General features: G+C 54.7%; 3 protein-coding genes across 14 annotated transcripts; 2 read left to right on the top strand and 1 right to left on the bottom strand.

Moving 5' to 3' along the window:
- The first annotated feature begins 72 nt into the window (after positions 1-72).
- Positions 73-2,652, top strand: MRPL55 (mitochondrial ribosomal protein L55). 8 transcript variants are annotated; one of them, XM_065532284.1, is made up of 5 exons: positions 73-226; positions 897-934; positions 1,049-1,131; positions 1,473-1,674; positions 2,421-2,652. In XM_065532284.1, the coding sequence occupies exons 3-5, from the start codon at positions 1,106-1,108 to the stop codon at positions 2,577-2,579; spliced, it is 387 nt and encodes a 128-aa protein (XP_065388356.1). In that variant the 5' UTR covers positions 73-226; positions 897-934; positions 1,049-1,105; the 3' UTR covers positions 2,580-2,652. The 8 variants fall into 8 exon arrangements, with proteins under 8 accessions (XP_065388356.1, XP_065388361.1, XP_073894643.1 ...); XM_065532289.1 differs by having other exon boundaries at positions 1,046-1,131; XM_074038542.1 differs by having other exon boundaries at positions 362-934.
- Positions 2,653-5,984: 3,332 nt separating this feature from the next.
- Positions 5,985-8,532, top strand: C1H1orf35 (chromosome 1 C1orf35 homolog). 3 transcript variants are annotated; one of them, XM_005541058.4, is made up of 8 exons: positions 5,985-6,177; positions 6,258-6,408; positions 6,619-6,664; positions 6,747-6,829; positions 6,915-6,987; positions 7,132-7,217; positions 7,821-7,955; positions 8,036-8,532. In XM_005541058.4, exons 1-8 carry the CDS (start codon positions 6,084-6,086, stop codon positions 8,154-8,156), a joined length of 789 nt encoding a protein of 262 aa, XP_005541115.2. In that variant the 5' UTR covers positions 5,985-6,083; the 3' UTR covers positions 8,157-8,532. The 3 variants fall into 3 exon arrangements, 1 of the variants encoding a protein (XP_005541115.2); XR_012433999.1 differs by lacking the exon at positions 8,036-8,532 and having other exon boundaries at positions 7,132-7,517; positions 7,821-7,884; XR_012433998.1 differs by lacking the exon at positions 8,036-8,532 and having other exon boundaries at positions 6,619-6,829; positions 7,132-7,517; positions 7,821-7,884.
- A 1,454-nt stretch (positions 8,533-9,986) lies between these two features.
- Positions 9,987-25,567, bottom strand: ARF1 (ARF GTPase 1). 3 transcript variants are annotated; one of them, XM_005541054.5, is made up of 5 exons: positions 24,758-25,567; positions 11,938-12,122; positions 11,748-11,858; positions 11,486-11,610; positions 9,987-11,341 (listed from the first exon to the last, which is right to left on the bottom strand). In XM_005541054.5, exons 1-5 carry the CDS (start codon positions 24,817-24,819, stop codon positions 11,180-11,182), a joined length of 645 nt encoding a protein of 214 aa, XP_005541111.1. In that variant the 5' UTR covers positions 24,820-25,567; the 3' UTR covers positions 9,987-11,179. The 3 variants fall into 3 exon arrangements, with proteins under 3 accessions (XP_005541111.1, XP_005541113.1, XP_045254119.1); XM_005541056.5 differs by having other exon boundaries at positions 25,415-25,567; XM_045398184.3 differs by having other exon boundaries at positions 25,500-25,567.
- Between the last annotated feature and the right edge of the window lie 709 nt (positions 25,568-26,276).

The following is a 26,276-nucleotide window of genomic DNA, read 5'->3' as shown; positions in this document are numbered from 1 at the left end:
TTGGTGTCTCACCGCCCACTCTTGCCTCGCCCCGCCATGGAATACGTCCTACCGCGCGACGCAGCGCCTGCCAGTGACGTTGTGGGCTGCAGCGCTGCAGCACCCAACGCAGTGAGTGTGCTGTGACCTCCTGCGTGGCCTCGTCCCTGGTCTTAGTTTCCACCGGGCAGTGGGAGTCAGGACCGCCTGTCCTCAGGCCCCTCCTCAGCGACTGTAGCGGCTGCAGGTTGGCGCTTCGTGTGGGCGGGGAGCAGAGGCGGGGGGCGCTGTACTCTCCCTGTGGAGTCCGGAGGGAGGGAGGCAGGGAAGGGGACTGGGGGCTGCACCTGTACTGGGCCCTTGTCCCCATGCGGTCTAGCAGGAAGGAAGAGGGAGCTTCCCCTGAAGACCCTCCTGGACCAGCCCCAGGCTCCTGTGCTCGTGAGGCCGAGGGAGAGGGATGTCGGCATAGGACACGGAGCAGGATTTCCATTTTAGAGGCAGCCGGACCTGTCTTCAGGTCCCTTCCTTGGTGAAAGGGGTACGCCAGAGGAAGCTGGGCGCTCGGCCGCCGTGCAGCCTCGTCTCCTGGAATCTGAGTATTGGAAACTGGGCTTTCACCTCGGATAACTCAGCACAGACTCCCATGGGAATCCAGGTCACAGCAAAGCAGCCCTGGGCCTCCATTCTCCTTTAAGCAAGCATGACAATCCTCACCTGACTGGGTTTTTATTAAAACTAGCAATGACCTTAGAAAGCAAGGCATGACCTCAGCTCCACTTTTGAGGCTGCAGTCCATTTAGAGAGGTTTCCCAGACTCGGTAACGGCCAGAACAAACAGCCTGTGCCCTGCCGCAGACTGAGTCAGAATTTTTGGGAGTAGTGACCAACTTCTGCTTTTGGAAAAACCTCTACAGGCGGTTCTGAGAAGTCCAAGGGTTGCTGGGAGAGGTTGGTGAGTGGCGTGTTGATTACATGTGTCTTGGAAGCATCCTGGGCTGGGATTTGATGTGAACCCATTAGGTGGAAGAACCTTTTAAAAAAGATGTCTTCATTCTCTGCCTAGCAGGTTGCACGCCAGGGCCTGTACTTACCACCACCACGTGCCACGGGACTCTAAGGAGGAATGGCGGCCGTGGGCAGCCTGCTTGGGTAAGCATGGACTTTTAGGCCCCTGGGTATTACTGTCAGGGGCCACCCCAGGGAACCCCTCTATTCAGCAGGAAATGGCCATTCGAATCCTCCCTAGTCCCAGCTATTATCCACTGTCCCCTGTGCTGGAAGCTTTGTGCCCTTGCTCAGCCTGGCAGGCTCTTCCTGGCTAGGGGGCCAGAGTGGCTCTGACCACAGCCTGCGGCTCCTCAGGAAGCCCTGAGGCTCATCCTGCTCCTGGCATGGGTCACCAGCTCTGGTAGTGTCTCCTGTTGCCTGGCAGTGCCCCATCACGGCCAGCCTCAGTCATGTTGGACCAGTGCTTACACGTTTATCTGCAGCCTGCTGAGGCAGAGCACCATGAAGGCCACCGAACCTGCACTCCGCCACCTGCACACATCCTCCTGGCAGGCCGACAGCAGCAGGGCCTCACTCAGTCGTGTGCACCGCCAAGCTTATGCACGACTCTACCCTGTACTGCTGGTGAAGCAGGATGGCTCCACCATCCACATCCGCTACAGGGAGCCGCGGCGCATGCTGGCGGTAAGCTTCCCTCTCCAGGTGCTTCCAGGTGCTGGGCTGGGGTTCAGGCTGTGGTGGCGGTGCTGGTGGCCAGTTGCCTTAGGATGGACATGTGGCTGTGGTCACTGTACCACATGACAGGAGTCAGGGGAGCAGGTGGTTGTTGGAGGATTGGAGGAAGGCTCAGATCCAAAACTGACTCTTAAGCGCCAAAATTAGATAGGACTAACCAGTAGTGTGTTTTTATTTTTAAAATTTATTTTTTGAGACAGGGTCTTGCTCTGTCAACCAGGCTGGAGTGCAGAGGCATGATCTCAGCTCACTGCAGCCCTGACCCCCTGGACTCATGCGGTCCTCCCACCTCAGCCTCCCGAGTAGCTGGGACTGCAGGTGCACACCACCATGCCTCGCTAACTTTTTGAAATATTTCTTGTACAGATGGGGTTTCTCTGTTGCCCAGGCTAGTCTTGAACTCCTGGGCTCAAGTGATCCTCTCACCTCAGCCTCCCAAAGCACTGGGATTACAGGCATGAGTGAGCCACCATGCCTGGCCTTGTGTGTTTTTAAAAACATCAACTCTGGGGAAAACACAGAACAATTTATTTTGAAGATTGAAAGCTTTGAAGGGAGAGACCAATAAGAATGTTTGAAAATTAAGCTAGTATAGGATGGAAAACACAAGTTGACAGGAAGGCCCTGGGCTGTCCCCTCAGTAGTTCTCAAGGTCCCTCGATCCACATGGACAAAACTTGGTCTGTCCCCTGCAGATGCCCATAGATCTGGACACCTTGTCTCCTGAGGAACGCCGGGCCAGGCTGCGGAAGCGTGAGGCTCAGCTCCAGCCGAGGAAGGAGTACAAGCAAGAGCTCAGTGATGACTTTCATGTGGAGCACTACCAACAGTTCTGGAACAGGACCAAGAAGTGACCGTGGCTCCAGCCACCCCGGGACGTTGATAAGATGGGAGGGCTGTTCTTAAATCACATATTCTCGAAGCTGCCACCTGGAGTCTGTGTCTGTCCCCACACTTGGTGTGAGCCCCAGACTGGCAGCTTGTCCCCTGAAAGGCACGAGCTCAAGCAGAGAGAGGGCTTAGTGGACTAGCAGGGTGAGGGTTGGTTTAGATCAAACCTGTGGGCTTTGGACACTGCTCTGGGGCTGTGGTGCCCACGAACAACTGTGTAGGCAGTACCCAATACCTCCAAGCTCTAAGCTGTGCCTTCCCAGCCTCAGAGGCACCAAGGCGACTGCCCTCCTGACAGCACAGTGGCCCTCAGGTTGGTTCCTAGGAGGGCCTGGGTGTTCTGGGACTCAGGCATCAACCTTGGTGGGGCAGCCCTAGGACCATCTGGACCACAGCCTGCAGCTCCCTGCCCTGGCCCTGCATTCCCAGGCTGCCCCAGGGAAGGTCCTGCCCTGGGAGGGTCCCCAGAGGAGCAGCCAGCCCTGGTTGTCCTTGACTGCTAATGGGGTCTGAAAAGCACAACCCAGGGAGATCCACAGACCCTGCTCCATCTGTCCAGAGGCTGATTTCACTTAGGACCAGCTCCAGCTGATGTGCAGGCACCTTCACACACACATCAGCCCAGGTTTTGGACAGCTCAGGGCCCGGACTGCTTCCTGTCCCTGTCCTGGGGTGTTACTGGGTCCCAGCTGGCAGGCTGTCTCACTGACACCTGGAGTGCCCAACAAACACTTCTTGCAGTGGTGTTCTGGGATTGCCAGGCAGGTCAGAGTGTACTGTCGTGCCCCTGTGATGACAGTGCTTGTAACTGAGGAGCCTGGGCAATGTCCGCACCTCGCAGGCCCTTCCCTTGTCCCTTAAGTTTGTTCCTGGCCCTCTGCTCATCCTGCCGGCCTTCAGCTCTGCTGAGAAGAGCCTGCAAGGGATGTCCCCTGTCCCTGTGACCCAGCAGTGCCTGACCTCACATGGATGGGCTGTGTGGCCGCCTGGGACTCTGCCTTGCAGGGTTACTTCCTGAGCAGCCTCCCTGGAGCCCCCGTCTCTGAAGTTGTGGCTCAATCCCTGTGGCATATAGAGCCAGCTGCCCGGCCACACTGTGCAGTCACTTGGCCCCCTCCTCCAGTGTACCCAGCCTCCTCCCTCTATAGTGGGTTCCCCTGGGAACTCCACTGTCCCTCTACTTACTCCCTCACCTCCACCCTCCTGGGTCCAGCTTTGCTGCTGTCACAGAGGACACCACTGTGATCAGTGCCCCCAGCTGGGACTCCACCCAGCAGGCACAGGCCATGCAACCTCCACCGCGGTGACCCCTCCTCCTGTGGCCTATGGCTTGTCAGGCTAATGGGCCCAAAACTGACCAGGTCTTCCCCAGAAACCTGGTCCTCTTGTTGACAGGTGGCTGCTTCATCCTCACAGTTGCCCAGACCAGAGCCTCAGAGCCGTCCTGGACTCTTTCCCAACGTCCACCTGGCCCTGCTATCCCCTCTCCACCACACCTGATATCCAGTCAGTGGTCACACTCCACAGCCGGGCCCTGCCCACATGGCCGAAGTCCACCCTGGCCTGGCAAGCCGCAATTGCACCCAGGAGTTGATGCCCTACACCCAAGGAAGCCTTCCCAGGAGTGGGCCAGTCACCTTCTGTGTGCCAGGCTGTGGCCTGCTGCTCTGCCCTTGCCATGCACCTGCTCCATGATGCAAGCTCACACAGCACCTCATGAGGGAGATGGCAGCCGGTACTTGCTAAGTAGATAGATGAGCCAGATGGGCTGTCTGCCAGGCTGCTCTAACAGCCTGACCCATGGACTGGGTCACTAAGAAACAGAAATTTCCCACAGTTCTGGACACTAGACCTGTGTTTCATCCAGTTCAACCTGTGGCTGGAATTGCCCCAAAAGTGGTGGCAGTAGAGTTCCCACAAGGGAGTGCCCCACACCATGCTGAGATGGGGCTGGTTAGGATTCTACAGAAAGATTGAGCATGCCAGGGTAATGCGCCCAGAGCATTTATTAGCAGGGCTTTTGTACAGAGTGGGCTGCAGCAGTTCTTGCAACGGGTGGTGAGAGAAATGAATGTTCTCTCTAGGTATGTCCATGGGGAGGGGGTTGTCGAATGGAGTTTATATGAGGGTTTAAGGAATCTGGCTCAGGCTGGGTCCAGTTTCTTTCTGTGTTTTGAGCAACAACCTAGATGCTGTCATCTGTGCCTGGGAACGTTCATGGCTATGGCTCAGGTTCAAGTCTGCAGACGAAATTATACCGTTGGCGAGGTCACAGAGCGGCTAAGGGACTCTGTTTCTTGGTCACCACTGGGAATGAAAGTGGAAAGGTGAAGCAGGGGGATGCCACAACCTCCAAAATCAGGGTGCCCATCATGCTGAGGTTCTGGGAAGGGGTCTCTTCCAGACTACAGACTTCCCGCTGCCTTCGCACAGTGGAAAGCTGCACAAAGCTCTCGGGTCTCTTTTATGAAGGCTCTGTCGTCATGACCTAGTCACCTCCGAAGCACCAACGCCTTGGGTTGGGGATTTCACGTGGGAGTTAGGGTGCACATTCAGTTTACCACAGCAAGGATGGGACCAGTGCTCTGAGGGTGTCTGGGTAGCTGCTGGTTCATCCAGAAGTTTACTGGGTAATACTCAGAAATTCCACAAATCATTAGGGCATTACCTTGTTAAGCTCCCCATATGGAATCGCGGCTGGCAGTGACCAATTGGCGGTGTTAGCTAGGCGCATCCTGTGTGTTTTCTTTTTTTATGAGACAGGGTCTCGTTCACTCGCTCAGGTTGGAGCGCAGTGGCGCGATCTCCTGGGCTCAAGAGATCCTCCCGCCTCAGCCTCAAAGCGTTGGACTACAGGCGCGCAAGCAAGCGCGCGCCTGGCCCATTTTAACTTTTTTTTTTTTTTTTTTTTTTGAGACAGAGTCTCGCTCTGTCGCCCAGGCTGGAGTGCAGTGGCGCGATCTCGGCTCACTGCAACCCCGCCTCCCGGTTCAAGTAATTCTCCTGCCTCAGCCTCCTGGGTAGCTGGGATTACAAGTGTGCACCACCACACCCGGCTAATTTTTGTATTTTAGTAGAGACGGGGTTTCACCATGTTGGCTAGGCTAGTCTGGAATTCCCGACCTCAAGCGATCCGCCTGCCTGGGCCTCCCAAAGTGCTGCGGGAGCCACAGCGCCCAGGCCGGTTTTAACCATTTTTAAACGTACAGTTCAGAGGCGTTCCCGCGCTGGGCAGGATAGGCGCAGTGCGCAGGCGCCCAAAGCCTGCTTGAAGGTGACGCGCGGGAGCACAGAGCCGGGGCGGTGCGCTGCGCAGGCGCGCGGGGCGAAGCCGGGTGGGCGCCGGGTGACGTCACGGCGCGCGACGCGAAGGCGGGGTCGGGCCTGGGTCCTACGGTAGTGGGTACAGAGGGTCCGGGGTTGCGGGTCGCAGGCCGCAGGCCCCAGGCAACTGCCTCCCGGGCGCCATGTTCGGTTCCAGTCGCGGAGGCGTGCGCGGCGGGCAGGACCAGTTCAACTGGGAGGACGTGAAGACTGACAAGCAGCGGGAGAACTACCTGGGTCCGTGGGCGCGGTGGGCGCGGTGGGCGCGGCGGGCGGCCTCCCGGGGGGCGCTGGGCTCACGGCGCCTACGTCCGCAGGCAACTCGCTGATGGCGCCCGTAGGCCGCTGGCAGAAGGGCCGCGACCTCACCTGGTACGCCAAGGGCCGGGCGCCGTGCGCGGGCCCGAGCCGCGAGGAGGAACTGGCAGCAGTGCGGGAGGCGGAGCGGGAGGCGCTGCTGGCCGCCCTGTGAGTGTCCGCGGACATCAGCGGTCGGTGCTTGGGACTTCGCTGCCGGGGCAGGGTGGGGCCAGGGGCGGGGGCTGGGGGTCGGGCTGGGCGGGGGCGGGGCTGCGGGGACTTGCGCGGGTGGGACCCTCAGGATGAAGGCTGGAGTGGTGAGGACCCGTGGTGGGAGGAGGTCTGTCCGTCCTGACGCCTGCTCTGGTCCTCTCGCAGTGGCTACAAGAACGTGAAGAAGCAGCCCACGGGCCTGAGCAAGGAGGTAACTCCCTGGAGTGGGGGGCACGTGGAGGGCCGTGGGTGTGGGGCCGTCCGGAACGCTGCCTGTGCTCCCGCACCTGCAGGATTTCGCGGAGGTCTGCAAGCGGGAAGGAGGCGACCCCGAGGAGAAGGGCGTGGACCGGCTGCTGGGGCTGGGGAGCGCCAGGTGCGAGCAGGTTTCCAGGGGAGGGCAGAATTGCTCGGGTGAGGCGGGCCCTTGACGGACTGTCTTCATCGCCGTGTTCCTGCAGTGGCTCCGTGGGCCGCGTGGCGATGTCCCGAGAGGACAAGGAAGCCGCCAAACTGGGGCTGTCTGTGTTCACGGTAATTCCCCGCCCCGCCTGACCGCAACAGGGGCCAACAGGGGTGGCGCAGGGCGGGGGCACTGAACGTAGCTCCCCGGGGCACTGCGGGGCGTGGTGTGGGGCCGGCCCTCAGACTCTTCCCCAGAGCGCGATTCTCCCGCAGCATCACCGCGTAGAGAGCGGCGGGCCCGGGACCTCGGCAACCTCGGCCAGGAGGAAGCCGCGGGCGGAGGATCAGACGGAAAGCAGGTGAGGCTGCACCTACTGGGCGAGCTGCGCGCCGGAGGGGGTCTCGGGAGGACCTCAGCGGCTCCCGCTCCGGCAGGTGGCAGCTTCTCTTGGCGCACCGGCCCGGCCGGTGGCCTGCCCTACTTTACTTCCTGTCCCACTTACTCCTAGGTTTTTCTCTAGGGGAGTTTCTCGGGTCACCCTTGAAGAGAGGTCCTAAGTACTGGCAGTGGTCGCGGGCTGCGCCGTGGGAGGGCGCTCAGGACCTGCGGCGGGGCCTTTTCCTTCCATGGGTGGCACCTCCAGGGCTTCTCTTGGGTGGTGAGCCTGGGCCTGACCCCAAGAGTGGCCTGGTGGGTGCAAGTAGGAAGGTGTCAACCTGTCAAGGGCACAGCTGGGGTGTAACAGGGCCGTGCTGTGGAGATAGGGATATCGCATCAGTTTCTAACCCAGGGCAGCCACTGGCCACGTGACTGCATTACTGAGGAGTGGAATTGGTAGTCTGATTTAACTGATTTAAAGACGCACTTGTGGGTGGTGGCTTCATCTCCTGGTTGGGGTCTGTGTTCACTCTCTTGGCCTGCAAGACTAGGGTCTGAGGTGCGCCTTGTATCCTCCTTGTAGCTCTGAGAGCCACAGGAAAAGCAAGAAGGAGAAGAAGAAAAAGAAAAAGAAGAAACACAAGAAAGAGAAGAAGAAGAAAGACAAAGAGCACAGGCAGCCAGCTGAGGCTGCCTCCTCTCCCACATCTCCCGAGAGGTATGCCCTGGTCTATGTCTGCCTCTTGTGGGTGGGAGCCTGGTTGACTCCTTCTGAGTGACTGCCCTTGGTCTCCCCAGGCCCAGGCACCACCACGACTCCTATTCCAACTCCCCCTGTTGTAAGAGGAGGAAGCGGGGACACAGTGGGGACAGGAGAAGTCCGTCTCGCAGGTGGCATGACAGAGGCTCTGAGGCCTGATGGCTGGACCCTGCTCACTGCTATTGTGGGACCCTGAACTCTCCCTTTGCCTTGCTTGCCTCCTGCCTCGGAAGCCCCTCGTGTGTGGGTGAAGCCCGGGGCTGCTCCTGTGGAAGTGGCTCTGGGCACCAGCCTGTGGGGCTAATGGCTAGACAGCTAGCTCTGGAAAACCTCCAGGTTTCACATAGCGGGGATGGTCCCTGGCTTGCCCTGTGAAGGTGAACCTGCCCAGAGGTACCAGTAGAAGCTGGACTCCCTCTGCCAGTAGAGACAGCAGCCATGGGCCTATGAGCGGTCTAACTGTGGCCAAGTATGGTGACCTCTATTTTTCCTTACATTGACTCTTTGTATTTCAATAAATATATTTTAAAAGGAAGGTGTATCATCCTAATTGGAAGGTCAGTGTCAAGAGTTAAATGAGATCCCACTGGGAGGTTGGAGCTGGGGTCTGTCTTCCAGGAGTCTGAGGCCTGGTGATTTTTTTTTTTTTTTTTTAGTTTCGCTTTTGTTTCCCAGGCTGGAGTGTAATGGCACTATCTCAGCTCACTGCAACCTCTGCCTCCCAGGTTCAAGCGATTCTCCTGTCAACCTCCTGAGTAGCTGGAATTACAGGCGCCTGCCACTACTCCCAGCTAATTTTTGGTATTTTTTAGTAGAGACGAGGTTTCACTGTGTTGGCCAGGCTGGGTCTCGAACTCCTGACCTCAGATGATCCACCCGCCTTGGCCTCCCGAAGTGCTGGGATTACAGGCGTGAGCCACGGCGTCCATCTGATTCTCAATGTCCTGGGGGAATGTAGTCCTCCCGTGTGTGCCCAGAGCCCCACCAAAACCCAGCGAGGGCCGAGGCCATGGAAGCGGGTGCTCAGCTGGCAATGTGGGAACCTGGGGCAGAGAGCCCTATAGTCTGTGGAGGCACAGCCTCAATTGGGTGTGGGGGTTGGGGGACTCCACCAACTGCCTGCTGCCCCAACCCCCAGGTCTGCTTCTCCCGGGCCAATGGGGTGGGTGTCCCCTCTGCCTGGCCCTAAGAAGGATCAGGGCTGTTCAGGATGTGTGTGGCCACCAGACTGCATGGCATAAAGATGGCACCTGGGCTGCATCATAGTTCACTGCAGCATTGCAGTTTTGGGATCAGAGGCATGAGCTCCCTCGCCTGGCCGATTTCTGACTTCAAAGGAAGTTAAGCAGACCTTCCTCAGGGCCCTGGCCAAGGTGTGGCTAATGTGGCTTTGACCTCTGCCCTCACCCTCACGTGGCTACTGGAGTGGAGACTGCTGTTTTGGGTGCTGTCAAGGGGGATGAAGGTTGTCGGGACTCTGCCCAACAGAAGGCAGACCTTAGACCTGCTGATGGCCACATCCCACAAACAGGTACCCCCAGACTGGCAGCTCCCCGCTGCATGGCATCTTGAGGAGAGTTGGGGGCTGTATCCACTCAGGAACCATTCCCCGGTTGGCACAAAGCACTATGTATGCTAGCGGTAGACCTGCCCCATAGCCAGTTACACAAAGCGGGTTCAGCAGCAGGCCGAGGGAGGGATGGAGGCTGAGGTCTTCCATGGTGCCTGCTGACCCCTGCCCTGTGTGGCCCAGTTCTCACTGGCTGGGCCCAACAGGACTGCGAACAGAGACCAAGGTCAGTGTGGCTAACCATGCTGGAAGAGCCTCTCACACAGACACAGAGAAGTGCCCACACACTCAGGAGGGGACATGGAGAGGGTGTGGACTCAGGTGGTGGCCCTAGGCAGTCACCTGCACTTCCTAAAGCTGGCTGATCCACCATCTCCTGGGGGCAGTATGCCTACGTGGAAGCACTGGAGAGCCGGCGAAATAGTTAAGAGATTTTATTCTAATAGCTATAATTACAGTGCTTGTTTGTCGAAATGAAAACTGAAAACAAGTATACAAAACAGTTGATTACTAATCGTGTATTGAAAGCAGTAAGAGGTTCCACGACACCAAATAGACCAGTTCTGAGGTTTCCCCAAGATAAATTTAACAGCTCCAGCTTCTTCAGTGTTTATCAAAATACAAAAGAAAAAAGTAGAGGTTGTCTTTTTCGATGGCAAATCGGACCCTTGCAGGCTGAGGGAGAGAAAGCTACATCACACACAGAGGTGGGGTGCTCCCAAGGGGCTGTGGGTCTAGGTGGACCGCCTGCCCGGCTTGCACGCGCTCCTGCTGGTGAGGCCCCAGACATCCTGCCAAAGTGTCTGAGCGAGCACGAGGGTTGGGGACGACGGACCCACTCTGGCCACACGGTGACCGAGGGACAGATGGGGCCCTGTGTCCCATAGGCTGCCTGAAGGTGGGTGGGGCGGCCTGCGGGAGAGTGGGGTGGCTGTGGGCTCCCAGCCTGGCCCCTGGGAACCGTGGGAGCACAGGGACAAGCACATGGCTATGGAATGCAGGGTGACCCAAGTACAAGCGAGTTGCGGGGATCTCTACTATGACCATGCAGAATTGATCGCGGTCTGCTGCGCCACCACATGTTCCTGAGGGGAACAGCTGGGCTGGTGACCGGCATCCAGGCCATAACTGCAAATCTATGCTAGGCGGGGTCTCCCTTCTGTGTGTTCAAGTGTTCTTGACTTGGATTCTTAACTATTTTAAAAAATGCACTGAGTTTGGGTTAAAAACCAACCACCAAAATGGATTTCAACACAGCTCTAAAGCCAAGGGCATGCCCGGCTCTCCCAACACAGCGACTCCTGGAGGCCAGGTGCCCATGGGCCTACATCACCTCTCAGCACTGAACAGTGAGTTGATTTTTCTTTTTACAATAAAAAAAGCTGAGTAATATTGCATAGGAGTACCAGAAACTGCCTCATTGGAAACAAAAACTATTTACATTAAATAAAAAGCCTGGCCGCAGGCTGCGTCTGCCACATTTACAGCACGGTGCGATGCACACGGTGACCAAACCACGGAGGCAGCTTCTGGCACTCACACCACGAGCCGCACGTTTGCCACATGAGAGTAAAGCAGAGGGCAAGAGGAGTGAGAGGGAGGGGGGTCGCATTCACTTCTGGTTCCGGAGCTGATTGGACAGCCAGTCCAGTCCTTCATAGAGCCCGTCACCGCTGGTGGCGCAGGTGGCCTGAATGTACCAGTTCCTGTGGCGTAGGGAGTGCAGCCCCAGCTTGTCTGTGATCTCAGCTGCATTCATGGCGTTGGGGAGGTCCTGGGGGAAGGAAGGGTTGGTGGGAAGAGCTGTCCCCAGGACAGAGAAAGGGGCCCCACCAGCCTCCAGTAACCCCTACCACCAGGTGCCCTGGAGGAACCCATGCTGGCGCCTCACATTACCCAGGCTGGCCCGGGCGCCTACCTGCTTGTTGGCGAACACCAGGAGGACAGCATCCCGGAGCTCGTCCTCGGCCAGCATTCTCATGAGCTCCTCACGGGCCTCGTTCACGCGCTCTCTGTCATTGCTGTCCACCACGAAGATCAGGCCTGCAAGGCAGCCAGTGTCAAATGGTCATGGGAACACAGGCCCCTTGCCGCATCTATGGGCATCGATGCTGCATCTGTGGGCTGGCCCCCCTCTCTAGAAGCAGGAGGGCCCATGGGACCAGGCCCCAGCCACTCACCTTGTGTGTTCTGGAAGTAGTGGCGCCACAGGGGCCGGATCTTGTCCTGGCCACCCACATCCCACACAGTGAAGCTGATGTTCTTGTACTCCACGGTTTCCACGTTGAAGCCTGGGTGCAGGATGCAGGGTGAGACCTTGTACCTTGGCCCAGTCCAGCCCAACCCACTCCCTGCTGGCCCCCACCTCACCTATGGTGGGAATGGTGGTCACGATCTCACCCAGCTTAAGCTTGTACAGGATCGTGGTCTTCCCCGCAGCATCCAGGCCCACCATGAGGATGCGCATTTCTTTTTTGCCAAAAAGGCCCTTGAAGAGGTTGGCGAAGATGTTCCCCATATTTGTGGACAGGTGGAAGGACACTGGCCAGGGACACCTGGAGAGACAAGGTGCTCCATGTCTGGTTCTGTGCTGCCCAGCAGCAGTTGCTCAGAGCCCACCCACCCAGGGACACACCACTGCCTCACCCCACCTCCTGGAAGCCTGCAGGGAAACAGGGAAAGAGCCCTGCCTCCCAAGCCCCCCAAATCCACCTCAGGATGGGGGCTGAGGGAAAACGGCTGAGTCAGAAATTGAGAAGCTGTTGCCCTCACCTTGGGAAGCCATCCCCACTGGCCAGAAAGGCTGCCTCATCCCAGCCTACGCAGGAGGGGACGCTGGCTGCCTGAGGACTGGCTTCCAGGTGCGTGCAAGGCTCCTCTACACCCCAACACAGACCTCACTCTGCTTCCCCACACTCACAAGGACCAGAGCACACAGTGCCAGGCCAGACACAGCAGGACACCTTCAGGGACACACTCCTATGAGGAAACACCTCGATGGGGCACGCACACCATGTGTGCCCCACACTGCAATGGTAGGGGTTCCCTCAGCAGAACACAAATATCAGGGACAGCAATTAAGTCGACTGGCTGGCACCCACCATCAGAGCCCTGCAGAGACTCCAGAAGGAAGGGCCTCCAATGCCCAGACACCTCTGTAAGGACTCTGAAGCTGTTAGGCTTTGGCCTCACTGCCCAGCGGGCACTTTCACGAATCAGGTGATTTTATTCCCAACAGGGACTTTAGAAAAAACTGGTCACTTTCTGAAACACTGACTGCTTCTTCACTGCACCCGCAGGGGGGGCTTACCCTGAGTGAAGAAGGCTTCTGCCTTCAAGAGGACATGCAAGGAGCCTGTGACCACACCCACCCCTCATCAGACCTCCTCCACCAGGGGTTCCATATGGAGGCAGCTTTTGGCTAAATCATGGCCATGACTGTCTGCTGGTGACTTTCTCATCCAGTCACCCCCGCGCACTACTTCAAGGAAATGCCTCTTCTCCATTTCTCAACATTGGCGAGGGCCCACACATGCCTGCGTGTTTCAGTGGGCGTGAACTGGCCGCCCGCGTCTGATTTGACACTGCCATCATCCCAGACGAGCCGCAGAACTCCTTCAAGCTGGATCAGTGTCCTCTGGACACTTTGCTCTTGGTTTTGAACGTGTCACCTATTCTGAAACTTAAATGAATTCTGAAATTTTTAAGGACCTTCACTGTAGTGTTCCCTTTTTGGGGATAGCCATGTTTTCTAAGCCCAGAGGAAGACCACCACCCACAGAACACAGAAGAGCCTGAATACATGCCCTCTCAGTCCACTCCTGCAACCACTGCCAATGAAGATACCAAAATGACACACACACCTTGAAGGGCAGAGAGAAAAGGGAGGAAGACCTTGGACATGATGACTGACCAGGCAGAGAAAGCTGGACCACCTGGGACCCAAGGGATGAAGCTGGGACTGTCTAGGGCAGGAATGTCCAATCTTGGCTACCCTGGGCCACAATGGAATAATAATTGTCTTGGACCACACACAAAATATACTAACACAACAGCTGATGAACCAAACCAAAACAACCCCCCCCCTCCCCAAAATATCAATGTTTTATTAGAAATTTGTGTTGGGTCAGGTTCAAAGCCATCCTGGACCACATGCGGCCTAAGGGTTGGACAAGCTTGGTCTAGGGGAGCAGCTGCAGCAGGGTTTAGGCCTGCGCTAAGCCATGACAACACACTTGAGCCATGAAATTCCAGAATAATTCCTGAGAGTCCTATATGCCCCAGCAGATCCACACACAAGCAACTGGAGCTCCATCCCCACCCCCTAAAGAGACTGCCTGTCTGCCTTTGAAAGGCCACCAACATAAGAGACCCAAATATAAAAGGAATCTGGAAGGAGGCAAGCAAGACAAGAGACTGAAGACAGAAGACTATTTTAAGATATCAACTAACGGAAACCCTAAAAGAACGTATGAAATTACGGGGTGAAATTTTTCTGTGTTCCAGAGCGGGGACCCAGGGCCGAAGCACAAAGCCAAGGACCTAGATGAGACCCACTAAAGGTTCAAGGTGGACTCCAGAATGCCCAGAGGCAAATGACACCTCTGTTGCCCCAGAGAATGGAAGACTCTGAAACAGTGCTTTCAAAACCCTTAGAACATGACCTTTAATTCTATACCCAGCCAAAGTATCCAACAAGTGTTAGGGGAGAATGAAAATAACTCCCAAACCGCAGGGCCTCAGACCTCTCACGTGCTCCCCGCAAGAAGCTCCCCCAGGGATCCAGGGAGAGGATGCAAGCCCATAGCAATGTGGAGAGAGAGCAGCAGCCTAGCCAACTCCCTCAGACTGGAGCAGGAGGTGGACACCTGCAAGAATGGGGCACACCATCTACGTGTTCTTGTATTATGGAGTTAGGCAACTCTGGGCAACGGGGAAAAACTAATGACAGGTTCGCAGGAAAAACTCAAAAACATGAAATGGAACAAAAAGAGGGCCTTTTATGAGTTACTCCAGGAAAACATATGGTGGACGATACTCAGGGAGTCCTGATGTTATTACTGGGGTGTTGGAAAGCTAAGGCAAGGGTGTGTGGTGTCAAAGGCTTGTTAACTTTACAAGTTAACAAGTCTAGAAGGACTTGACCCCAGCACTGTCCACGATCCACACATGCCGGCGCTTGGGAGAACTGCAGCTCACTGCAACCTCCCAGGCGCGATCTCGGCTCACTGCAACCTCCGCCTCCCAGATTGAAGAGATTCTCCTGCCTCAGCTTCTGGAGTACCTGGGACTACAGGCACGTGCCACCATGGTCAGCTAATTTTTTTTTTTTTATTTTTAGTAGACACGGGGTTTCACCATGTTGGTCAGCCCACCTGGGTCTCCCAAAGTGCTGGGATGACAGGAGTGAGCCACCGTGACTGGCATTTTTTTTTTTTTTTTCCCCCTAACAGACCAAAGCATTAGAGTCCCCAGAGGAGGGAAGCAGCCCTGCAAGGGAATGGCAGAACCAGGAGGGCTGAACCTCAGGTGTCAAGACATCAGCACAGACAGCGTAGTTTCTCCCTCCCACAAGCACATCTGTGGCCCTGCTGCACACATGGGCAGAGGGTGGCTGGCACATCCTGCCTTGGCACATTCCAGCATCCCCACAGGACCCTGGACCTGGCAGCCCCTGCACCATTTACTGCTTCTGTGACAGGTGGAGACCCAACAGAGTCTAGGACGAGGGAGAAAGATCCACAGCAAACCCCACTCTTATTCCAGGGCCTAACTTGTGTCATGCCCAGGCCAAGTGCTGTCACCCTTTCTTCCACCAGAGTTCCCCACACACAAGCCAAAACCCTCTTTTCAGGTTCATCGGAATTATCCTGTGGTAGCAGCAAACCCTGGCTTTCTCAGAGCCTTCCTGCTTGTACACGATGGGACCCCTCACACTATGAGAGGAGGGCTGCCCAGCAGGAGGATGCCAGGAGCCGCCAGTGGCTACTTCTCTTTCCTGACCACGCTGTGGGCTCCAACTCTGGGGAAAAAAAGTATTTTAGGAAAAATGTTTTTTTCTTCAGTGAGGACCAGAGACCAATGGTTAAGGTGGCCTTCAGGCATTACACCAGAGAACAGGACAGTCACCTCTGGCAGCTACATTCCCTGACACCTCACTGAACGGGGTGGGGAGAAATGTAGCTCTGTGAGTTCACATCCGTTTTGTGTCTATGAATGGATCCAACCAAAATGGTCCAGATGCACAGGGGAGCCAGTGCCTCTGTGGCCTGTACCCAGACCACCAGCCAGTACTATCCTCGGTCCCTTGCAGATCTCAGGGATGCTTTGGCATGAGTCAGGGAAAGGAACAGGCTCAGGCAGAAGGTAGATCATTTTCTCCAAACTGTCAGAGCTGGTGTACGTCACAGAATCTCTAAGTGACCTGAACTGACAAGAACCAACAGAAAGACAGAGATACCTCCAACCTCTAGCACAGGACAAACAAACTCCAGGTCCAAGATTCTATTCCGCTGACTGACATCCACAAATGGGGCTCACATGATGTGTGCTCTGCTTACATGGAAAGCCAGTGACATCCAGAGTTCACTTTTTGAGACAGGGCCTCACTCTGTCACCCAGGTTGGAATTCAGCGGTTCGATCACAGCCCATTGCAGCCTTGAACACCTGGGCTCAAGCGAACCTCCCACCTCAGCCTCCCAAGTAGCAGGGACTGCAGGGGCACGCCACCACGCCTGGCTGATTTTTAATATTTTCTATAGACAGGGTCTCGCTATCCTGCCCAGGCTGGTCTTGAATTCTTGGGCTCCAGTAATCCTCCTGCCCTGACCTCCACAGTAGTTAGAACTGTGTCAAGTTCACTGACAGATAAATTACACACATCTTTATAGTTCATAATCTCAATTTTACTATCTAATCTGAGGAAACTGAACAAAGTCGATGACTTCCCGAAGGGACTCATGTACATTATACAACATTTTAAGGATTTCTGAGGAACAGCAGCCTTTCAACAGTCATACATATAGTGTAGATGATCAATTTCGTGAAAGCCTGTGTTCATTTCCCACACGAGGATTTTCATTTTAAGAGAGTCCTTAAAATGAAATGCAATATGGCCATTTATTCTCACCTGCACAAGCTGCTGCTTGTTTACCACAGCAGCCAAATAAAGCCTATGGTCATCAGTCTACCCACCAGCCAAATGCTCCATTTCTGTAGGCCTGACATTTTTCTGCAACTGAGCACTGAATTACATTTTGTCACTATTTTACCAAAACTCATGTAAAGGGAAAACTAAATGTGCCGATAATGGTGACAGGCAGACACATCTCACAAGCCAGCACAATTGTGACACAGGTGCGAATCAAAAAGCATGATCAGAGGGGAACACACACGACTGAGACACTCTATGGACCCAATTATGTTGAAGAGACTTGCAATCATGCAGACTGAGACAAAAGAACAGCACACACATTCTAGAACTCTCATTCTGGCCTGCATCTGAAGGCGAGTCCCGCTGAGTCTGCTGGTTTTTTTTTTTTTTTTTTAAAGTTTCAGGATGTTTTTAGAGGAGCTCATTAGGCATTACAACTTGATGCAGTGACCCCACAAGCCATTAGGAGATGACGGTCCCCTCTAACACATCTGCTGCTGGCCTTGAGTTAAGGGAGGGCATTATCTATCAGTTCTTTCAGGTGGGGCAATCAGTGAAATTCAGTTTAGAGCACTGTTTGTCAGCTTAAGATTCAAGGTGATACCTTAAATCAGTTTGTGTACTGACAGCTAGAAATGAATTCCATTTTTGTGATTCCACCTCATGGACTGAGTTCTAGGACTACAGCTAATGTGAACACCAAAGAGTCACTGCCCACTAACTGCTTATTTGTGTATTTCTTGCTTCTTGGTATTTGTGAAGTGTTACTTAACTGTCCTCAAAGCACCTCACCAAACATAAGCCCTTCTGAAATATGCAGATGCACAGCTCTGAGCACACACCAGGTAGGCTCCCAGGGCTTCTGAGGGCAGTGTCTTATGACCCCTGACCACAGCTACAATGAGGGACTTGCGCTGGCTATGCATACAGCATCATGGCAAACGCTGTCCAGTCCTTTGTGCTGCCCCTGCCCTGCTCTCTCAGTGATGGGACTCTGGTCTGTCACTGAGCACAAGGCCCTCTAGAATAAAACCCATGTTTCCTGGCCTCCCTGCAGCTGTGCAAACCCTGTGAGTCAGCTTTGTCCACGGATGCCTACACAAGGACATGGAAGGGGCAGCAGAGCCTGGGGCCTACCAGTATTTCTACTCTGGCAGGCAGGGTGCAGTTGGCCTCTACCTGGCCCCCAGTGCAGTGGCTGACAGACTGGTCACTGGGAAAACCAAGACCAGAAATGCAAATCCACATTAGCCCACAACACTGAAACTCACAACACAAGCTGAGAATGAGGAACCTGCAGGGATTTAACACTGCAACGCCAAACAGTTAAGAAACTACAACATCCCTGCTGTGCAGGTGACAGATGCAGGGAGAATACTTCAACCAGCCCTGGCCCCAGGGCCAAAGAACCAGCAGTTTGAGGTCAGTTTGGTGCCTACAGGGGAGACCCTGTCTCCACAGGGCTTCTGACCAGAACCCCAACTCCTAGGTGAGGTGCCAACGCCCTGGATCATGGCCCAGCCCAATTCTGCCAGGAGCCTATGCCGTGCCCAAGGGCTCTTCCAACTTGAGGGGAGGCACTCCCAGGGGCCTGGGCCCTAGTGATTCACTCTAAACAGCATGCTAAACAGCGAGTGACTGTGATGGTACAGCACCAAGTCAAGAGGGCAGGATGAGTGTCCATACCCCAACCATCTGCTAGCAGTGCATTCCCCTGTACCTCACATGGAGGCCGCTGGTTCCAGCAATGACCAGAGGCCGAGTCCACAGTGCCCATCTCGGCATGGTCAGCGCAGACATGGCAGAGCTATCTGATGTGACAATGCTACCCTGGTTTTCAGGGGAGTGCCAAGAACCCAGGAAGAGAGGGTGAAAGGGCCTCTGACCTCTGCTGGGAAGTAAATCTCATTTATTCAGCTTTGCCAGTTCACTTCCTGAACTACACACTGACCACCGACATGCTGGGCACTGAGCTACTGCCAGGCGCTGTTTGGGGTGAACATGGGCCCACCCTTGTGTGGGGCCGAGGGATCCAGCGCTCTGAAGGCCCCTTTCCACATCACTTGAAAAAAAAAATGGGGAACTGGAACAGCACACTGCTGGTGTTGCTGTCATAAACTGGGAGAGCAAGTTGCTCCTTCCTCCAACCACTGGGGGGGGGGGGGGGGGCCCTTGCAGCTTCTCCGTACTAGGTTAAAGAAACTTAATGCAGTGGCTGCACCAGTGATTGAGCCAATGCCTAAAACTTGATTTCTGCCTTCAAGAAACTTTCATTTTTAAAATGTGGGCTGAGGGGAAACACCACACAAGGACTTGCTCTTCCAGAGGAATCAAAAGCAAAGTGCAACAATGGGAGTGGGAGCCATCACCAGGTTTCCCCCAGCTTTGGGATGAGCACTGCCTTGCTACCCCACCCCACCCTGGTCAGACATGTAAAGAGACAGGGACACCCCCCACAGGCCCTGGGAGGCCACCACCCTTGCAGGAAATCCTCGCTTCTGGATGTACTCCAGAAGGTAAGAGAAAGGCACACCCCAGGGACACACTCTGGGGACCTCCGCTCAGGTGACCTAGGTCTCACACACACGCTGGCATCTGCCCTGCTCTCCAGGTGATGGTGGCCCCTACACAGTGACCCCATATTTCTCTTCAAGGCTTTAGACCCTCCTCCCAATTCCTGCCCCTTGACAGCCAGCTTTGCTGCCGAAACCCCCCACCCAAACCCAACAAGCATTCTCCACTGTGATGCGAGTAACCTCCCTCCTGCTCCCCAGGCAAGAAGAACCCTGTCTCCAGCCTCCTCCTGCGTGCTCTCAGCACAGCAGTCAGCCAGGTGACCCCATGCTCTGCTCAGAGCTGCCCCACGGCTGCTTCCAGATCAGGTCCTTGCAACAGGCTGCCTTGGTCCACAACATAATGCCCACACTGTGCTCTAAATGCTGCCTCTGGCAACCCAAAAGGAAGTGGAGACAGCATCCCAGCACTCGCACAAGATGGCAGAGAACCACTGCTCTGCCCCAACTATGATGCAACGGGGAGTAAAGGAAAGTGACTTCACAACTACACTAGAGGACCAAAGGTGGCAGCCACAGAACCACCCTTACCAGGCTGCTCATGCACGGACACCTCCAACCTCAAGAGCAAGCTGTGTCCATGAAGCAACTACTGTAGTTTTTCCTTCTGGAAACCGAATTCTTGCTATGATTCTGAAGGGAACAATATACAATCATCTTTGATTTATAAGGTGATTCTGTTCCTGAAACTTCAGAACACCTGTTAAAACTATGCACAAAAAAAATTTTTTTTTTTCATATTTATAACAGGTCTAGGACATAGGTCTAGGTCATCTGGGACATTAGATGACCTCCCCTACATGAAGGTCAGACAGGAAGTGTTCTTGCCACTGCCAAAGGTGCCAGTGCTGCCACCCAAAATGCCCCCCCAGATTCCCCAAATCCTTTTTCTGGGGATCGTAGACCCCCTCTGAGGGCCACTGCACACCCCAGCAGGCTTCCCACCCAGTATGCACCCTGTTCCTGGCAGGTCTCCAAACTCAGCCAGTGCATCCGCCTCAGGGATTCTGCCCTGATTGTCCCAGGCCACTCCACTTCTCTGCTCACATGGCACCTGTCAAATGACACTTAGCCCCTTCCGGATGGTCCTGGTATCTCCCTGCCTTCCCTCCACCAGTGTGGGTGGCTCTGTGTGGCACTCACTGTCACAGCCCCTGCCCCCGTGGAGCCTCATGCTCATCAAGTAGGGCTTCCTTTGCCCAGAACAGGCCTTCCTCCCCAGCCTCCCACCCTCTTCCGCCGGGCACTGCACAAGTGACTCACCACCAAGGAGAGGAGAAAACAATGGCAAAGGAATGTTTATCAGGCCCCTAGGGCTCATGAAGATCAACTGTATACATCTGCAGATGTGCTTTCCCTAAAAATTAAGTTTGTCACGAAAAACCTATCATGTCAACAAGGAATTTCATGCTGTTTAAAAACTGTACTCACGTGTGGGTTAGTCTGAACATTCATTTGACTGTAAAAATGTGGAAAAATGGGGTTGAAGATGCTGAAGGTAAAAAAGTGTGGCAGCTCAGTGATGTCAGACACCACAAGAGGGATGCATGTTCAAAATCTGTTTTCTAAACCTGCCCCCAGGTCCTCAGCTGGTGAGTAGGTATACATTTTTTTTTTTTTTTTTTTTTTAAGAGCTAAGATTCTTGCTCTGTTACTCAAGCTGGAGTGCAGTGATATGATCACAGCTCACTGCAACCTTGACCTCCTAGGCTCAAGTGATCCACTCTCCTGCCTCAGCCTCCCAAGTAGATTGCACTACACAGGTGTGAGCCACAGTGCCTGGTTAATACAAATATTTTAAGGAATATGTCACCACCAAAACTGCCAGATGTATTCATAGTATTTTAAATATAAATCAATAAATTTGATTAGTGAGTGAGCAACTGCATTCCCATCTACAGAAGATACGAAGCACAGGCACATCTAACTGCCTGCATTCCCAATCCTCAGGATAAGTCTAGATATCATCTAGCAATAGTCCTCTTGACCATTTATACCTAAATCAAACCTATAAAATACTTAAAAGTTTCCCGTATAGTGTATATGGTACTGCAAAAATAACTTGCTGTGTGACACAAATGGAAAGATGTCTCATATCTAGCCATGCTACCACTGGAAGTCCTTTGGAAATGAATCTTTCTAGCTTGCTGGCATCCCTTCAGGGAGTAAAAACTATTTTAATACATTCTGCCTAGAAGATTTTCAAAACACACTATTTTGAGGACACAGGAAAACCCAAACTCAGTTTCTCACACACTCTTATAACACAGGTCGCTTCTCACACCACATGAGCAGGGGTTTCTCCACACATGCCAAGTAAGCAACCAGTTCTGCGTTCTGCAGCAGACACCGGATAGGTGTCCTTTAATTCAGTTCAATCCTGACACTGTCCACCTGGAGGCAATCACAAGCTCCAGGTTATTTTACCTGTGCTTCTGGACAACCATCTATAAATCAGGGTTCCCATAACTCCTTCCCCTTGGGTTCAATTAATTTGCTAGAGTGGCTCACAGAACTCAGAAAAACACTAAAGTTTACTGGTTTTTCATAAAGGATATTACAAAGGATACAGATGGAGAGATGCATAGGGTGGGGTATGAGGGAAGAGACACGGAGCTACCTTGCCCTCCTGGGCGTGCCACCCTCCAGGAACCTCCATGAATTCAGCTTTCTGGAAGCTCTCTGAAAGCCCAGGCAGGCCTTTTGGGTATTTCCCATCAACAAGGAATTTCATGCTATTTCAGAATTGTACTTAAGTGTGGTTCAGTCTGAACATTCCTTTGTACAAATGTGGAAACACGGGGCTGTAGATGCTGTTAACTACTGAAGGCAAAAGTGTGGCTTCATGATATTAGTGTGATTGATTAAATTATTGGCTACTGGTGACCAGCTCAATCTTCAGTCCCTCTCCACTCTGGGGAAATTGGAGGGTGGGGCTGAAACCCTCTAATCCTACCTTGGCCCCGTGACTAGCCCTACCCTGAAGTTTCGTAGGGGCTGCCCGTCACTGGTCAACTCATTAGGGTACAAAAAGACATCATCACTTTGGAGATTCCAAGTATTTTAGTAGTTGTATGGCAGGAAATGGGAGGCAGGCCAGATATGTATTTTGCAATCCACAACTACAGACTTCTAACTTCCTGAAATGTTCATGGACTGAATCAAGTCTCCCGTTCACTTCATGCTGTACACTAACAGTGAGCCCTGGGCCTCCGGGGTGTGGGAGAACGTCTGCCTTCTAAACAGAATCATTCCCAATTGCTGTGCCTGTGAAAATCTGCCTTTTATGCTTTCCCTGTCTCTTCTCTTGATGTCATTTAGGCTTTTCCTGTTATCAGGGCCTGTAAGAAGCACCACCTTTCCCAGTCTGTTGGCTGACAACCGGCTGCAAGCCCTTGTTACCACTGTGTGAGAACCAGGAAACCAGGATTAGTCAAGGACATTATGGCTAATCAGCCAGCCTTACTGTCTTCTCATCCCTGTAGATGGTTGAGTGACAGGACCCTGGGGGAGGACCTGAGAGCCTCTTGGGAACAAAAAACATCCAGGACATGTCTGTCAAGTTGCTAACAAGGTCATCTGACCCACCTGAGAATGTGAAACTACCTTCCAAGACGGTGCTGGGCACCTGCACAGCTGTAAGGTGATAAGTGCAACTATGCCTTAAAGAGTTTATAACAACCACAGGAAAATACGAACCTGAGGATGAGGGCAAATCCTGGAATCCCAACATGAAGGGGCTAAACCTTTTCCAAAAGACCACTTCAGATGCTACAGGCAGGATACCCCTACCAACCAACCACACCAATGAGGAGCAGGCACAACACAGAAAACACAAGTTCTCATAATTTAAGATCCCCACTGCAAGGCCTTTTCCTGTTTCTCTCCCAATTACCTCTGACAGTGCACTCTACTTCCTTTCACCCTCTTGAGTTTACCGAGGTGAAAGGTCAGGGGGAGAGGACAGAATGCCTATGAGAGACAGTATGGGCCTGCCAGCCCAGGCTGGCTGCAGCCTCTTGCTCAAGAGAATGGTCACAGCTCAGGAAGAAGTGTGTACAAAAGCTTGGTGAGCATGGCCTGTGAGTAAGAGCTGGTTTAAATACACCAATGAGACATTTAATTTGAAGAATCTAGAAAAAACTGCTTCAACTCTCTGAAACCACAGTCATATACTTTGCGTGTGAACTTGCACAACAGGTTTTTTTCTCTTAGTTAGGTCTACTTCTATGATCACTGCAGCAGCTGACAGTCCATATTAAATTTTACTGAAGTGAAAAATGAAAGGCCAAATGCATCTTCGAAGCTATGGTTTCAAGCCTGTCCAGTCTGTAGGGGCAGATGAGCAGGTGAAGATGTCTGAATGTCCTCTCCATATTGTGCAAGAGGTACAGCGCATAGCTAGACTACATGATGTACAAAATCAGAACTGTGAGGGGCACAGAACCAGTTTTTGCTTTTCACTCACAGTCATTCTGTGACTCAGCTGTTGTCCAAACCAACTGTTTCAAATCTTTTTCAACTAGCAAATCTGAAAAACTGCCTGACAGGCAACAGCATATTCCTACTGCTGCAATGATTTGGATTTATTTTCAACAAGATACACCTAAAGACAAGTGACAGATATTCTCCGGTCTACCAACATGTGAAAACGTGGACAACACACCTCTAACAATGTGGCCAATCAGATGTGTATACTAACATTTATACTACTCAATTCTTCTCAATTTTGGACCCAGCTAATAGTACGGCATTTCAGGACCTTATGGTTCTGGCTACCTTGGTAGTGCTGGTGAAAATTCAAATTAAATGAGGACATCATCCATGCAGTCACACGTGTTAGACAATGGCTAACGCAAAAGCAGAGGGCCACAGGGGCCGCACACAACCGCACCTCGGCATCTCACACTCCTCCCAACACACTGCGGAAAACGACAGAACCACCAGCCTTGCAACAACCGGCGGCAGAGAAAACTGCTGACCACTAGTTCTGAAACAAGAAATACAACTGCCCACTCCAATAGGGGCAGTGGCACCAACTCTACAGCTCTAAACTAGGCGGCGACTTCGGGGACCATCCAAAGACTCCGACCTCCCTTCTTTTTCTGCCCGCGATTCCGAGCGCATTTCTGCTCAATTCCTGCAAAGCAGCAACTGGCTGCCTGGACGGAAAGGGAGTCCGCCAGGAGGTGCCGTCGGAATGGTTATCTAACACTCTAGGTGCGCACGGCTGTCCAGACCCAATCTCACAAGCCGTAACCACCCAGGCTGTGCCCCGAGAGAGCGCTGGGGCCGGCCTCTGCGGCCTAGAGTCTACGAGCAGGTCGTTCCGCAGGCAAGTTAAAGATTCACCAGCTCAAAAGAGGCCTTCTTATCTACTGCCGACAACGTCAAGGAAACCACCCTGGAGTTAAAGCGAACATCGACCGGCCCTCTGGAAGCCACCGGAGACTTCATACTGACCCCAAATCGCGTCTCACTGTTGTGAAGGGAGGCACTCTGGGCTTCCCCGGAGGTCCACGCATTCCGTTCAGCAGACAGGGAAAGGCGCAGGGTCCCTGTCCACTGCCCGCCCGCTCGCTCTCACCGCCCCTGACCCAGTGCCTTCCTCAGAGGAAACACGAACTGGATGGAGTCGGGAGGCGAAGGTGCAAGCCCCCACCACCTACGTGACCTTGACGGTGTCTTGGGGCCGCCTGAGCCTCAGTTTCCCGGTCCCCGAGGCAGCGGTCCGCCCGGATGCCGCTCGCTAGCCTGTACTCGGGTGGAGGAGGCCCCACAACCCCCACCGGCCCCCGAGACCGCTAACCCCAACTCTCCACGCGCGGGCGGCCTCGGGAAACGTGAGGGGCAGAGGTAAGGGAAGCAGGAAGCCCAGGTTTCCTGGAGAAGAGCCTGGCGTCCCGGCTGACTTCCGGGCGACGGGCGGGGGCAGGGACTGGCAGAGGAGGACAAGGGGCCGCGGGCGACTCCGGGAACCTGTGAGGGGCGCGAGGAGCTCACCGACCCGCCCGCCCTCCCAGCCCCGACTCCCCAGCCTCAGCCCGGCCCGTCCTCGTCCGCCCCCGGCCCGGCCCTGTCGCCGCCGCCGCCGCCGGGATCGAGGTGCCCTTCGCGAACCTCAAGTCGCCCCGAGGCCAGTCCCCAGACCCCGCCGGCTCCAACTTGTGTGCGGCCCACACCGACCCGCGCCCCTCGCCCTCACCTCAGAAGCTGCTGCTTCGAGCCAGGCGTTGGTTTCGCTCCCACAAGATGGCGGCTCTGACGGCGGCCACGTCAGCGCCTGCGGGCGCGGGGAACGTCGGGTAAGAGGCGGAGACGCCGGGAGCTCCGCCCCCCGTGCGCCCGCGACGCAGACGCGCTGGCTCCAGAAGGGCTGCAGGGGGCGGGGCCGGGGACACCCAGCCCCGGGCCGAGGTCCTAGCTCGCGCGCGCCTTAGGGGTGCGCACCCGTCTGCGCCTGCGCCTGTGAGTCTTCCGAAAAGACACCTTGTGGCTGCCACACGCCCGTTTGGCAGATTCGGAGACTGAGGCCCGGGGGGCTGCTGCAGCAACTGGAGCGGCGGGGCCGGGTTGCCACCCTCCTCCTCCCCGACCCGGCAGTCACCGCGAGCCCTCGGGGACCGCGTGAGGACTGGGGTGCGAGGCGCCCCTTCGCTGGGATTGGGGTCCCTGGCTCCCAGGCTGCGCGGGTCCGTGTGCCCCGGCCCTGTGGAAACCTGTGGCACTCGCGGGGCCTCGGCGGAAGGTCCGAAGGAGGGAGGCCTGCTATGTCCCCGCACTGGCCTCGGCGCCCCGGCGGCCGCAGTGACTCGCGCGGGCTCATGCCTGGGCTCATGCCGGGGAGTTGGCTACAGATGAAGCAAAGGAGGAGGTGGCCTGGGGACCCCGGGGGGAGGCCGGGGCTGTGGGGGTGGTGCCCAGAAGGGAGGTCACAGCGGTCTCTAATGAGCTGGCCTTTCAGCTGAGATCCAGTTGAGGC

The sequence above is a fragment of the Macaca fascicularis genome, chromosome 1 (genome assembly GCF_037993035.2).
Source record: "Macaca fascicularis isolate 582-1 chromosome 1, T2T-MFA8v1.1".
NCBI classification, from domain to species: Eukaryota; Metazoa; Chordata; class Mammalia; order Primates; family Cercopithecidae; genus Macaca; species Macaca fascicularis.
This window is presented reverse-complemented; position numbering and strand designations above follow the sequence as displayed.

Excerpts from the sequence above, each read along its gene's own strand:
- MRPL55 (XM_045398249.2), top strand. The coding sequence starts at position 1,106 with ATGGCGGCCGTGGGCAGCCTGCTTGG. Across the intron at positions 1,132-1,472 it reads GCCGTGGGCAGCCTGCTTGG|CCTGCTGAGGCAGAGCACCA; the intron begins GTAAGCATGGAC and ends GTTTATCTGCAG. Across the intron at positions 1,675-2,420 it reads AGCCGCGGCGCATGCTGGCG|ATGCCCATAGATCTGGACAC; the intron begins GTAAGCTTCCCT and ends TGTCCCCTGCAG.
- C1H1orf35 (XM_005541058.4), top strand. The coding sequence starts at position 6,084 with ATGTTCGGTTCCAGTCGCGGAGGCGTGCGCGGCGGGCAGGACCAGTTC. Across the intron at positions 6,988-7,131 it reads TGGGGCTGTCTGTGTTCACG|CATCACCGCGTAGAGAGCGG; the intron begins GTAATTCCCCGC and ends ATTCTCCCGCAG. Across the intron at positions 7,956-8,035 it reads TCTCCCACATCTCCCGAGAG|GCCCAGGCACCACCACGACT; the intron begins GTATGCCCTGGT and ends TGGTCTCCCCAG.
- ARF1 (XM_005541054.5), bottom strand. The coding sequence starts at position 24,819 with ATGCGTGGACCTCCGGGGAAGCCCAGAGTGCCTCCCTTCACAACAGTG. Across the intron at positions 11,611-11,747 it reads CTACTTCCAGAACACACAAG|GCCTGATCTTCGTGGTGGAC; the intron begins GTGAGTGGCTGG and ends GCTGCCTTGCAG. Across the intron at positions 11,342-11,485 it reads TGGTGTTCGCCAACAAGCAG|GACCTCCCCAACGCCATGAA; the intron begins GTAGGCGCCCGG and ends TCCTTCCCCCAG.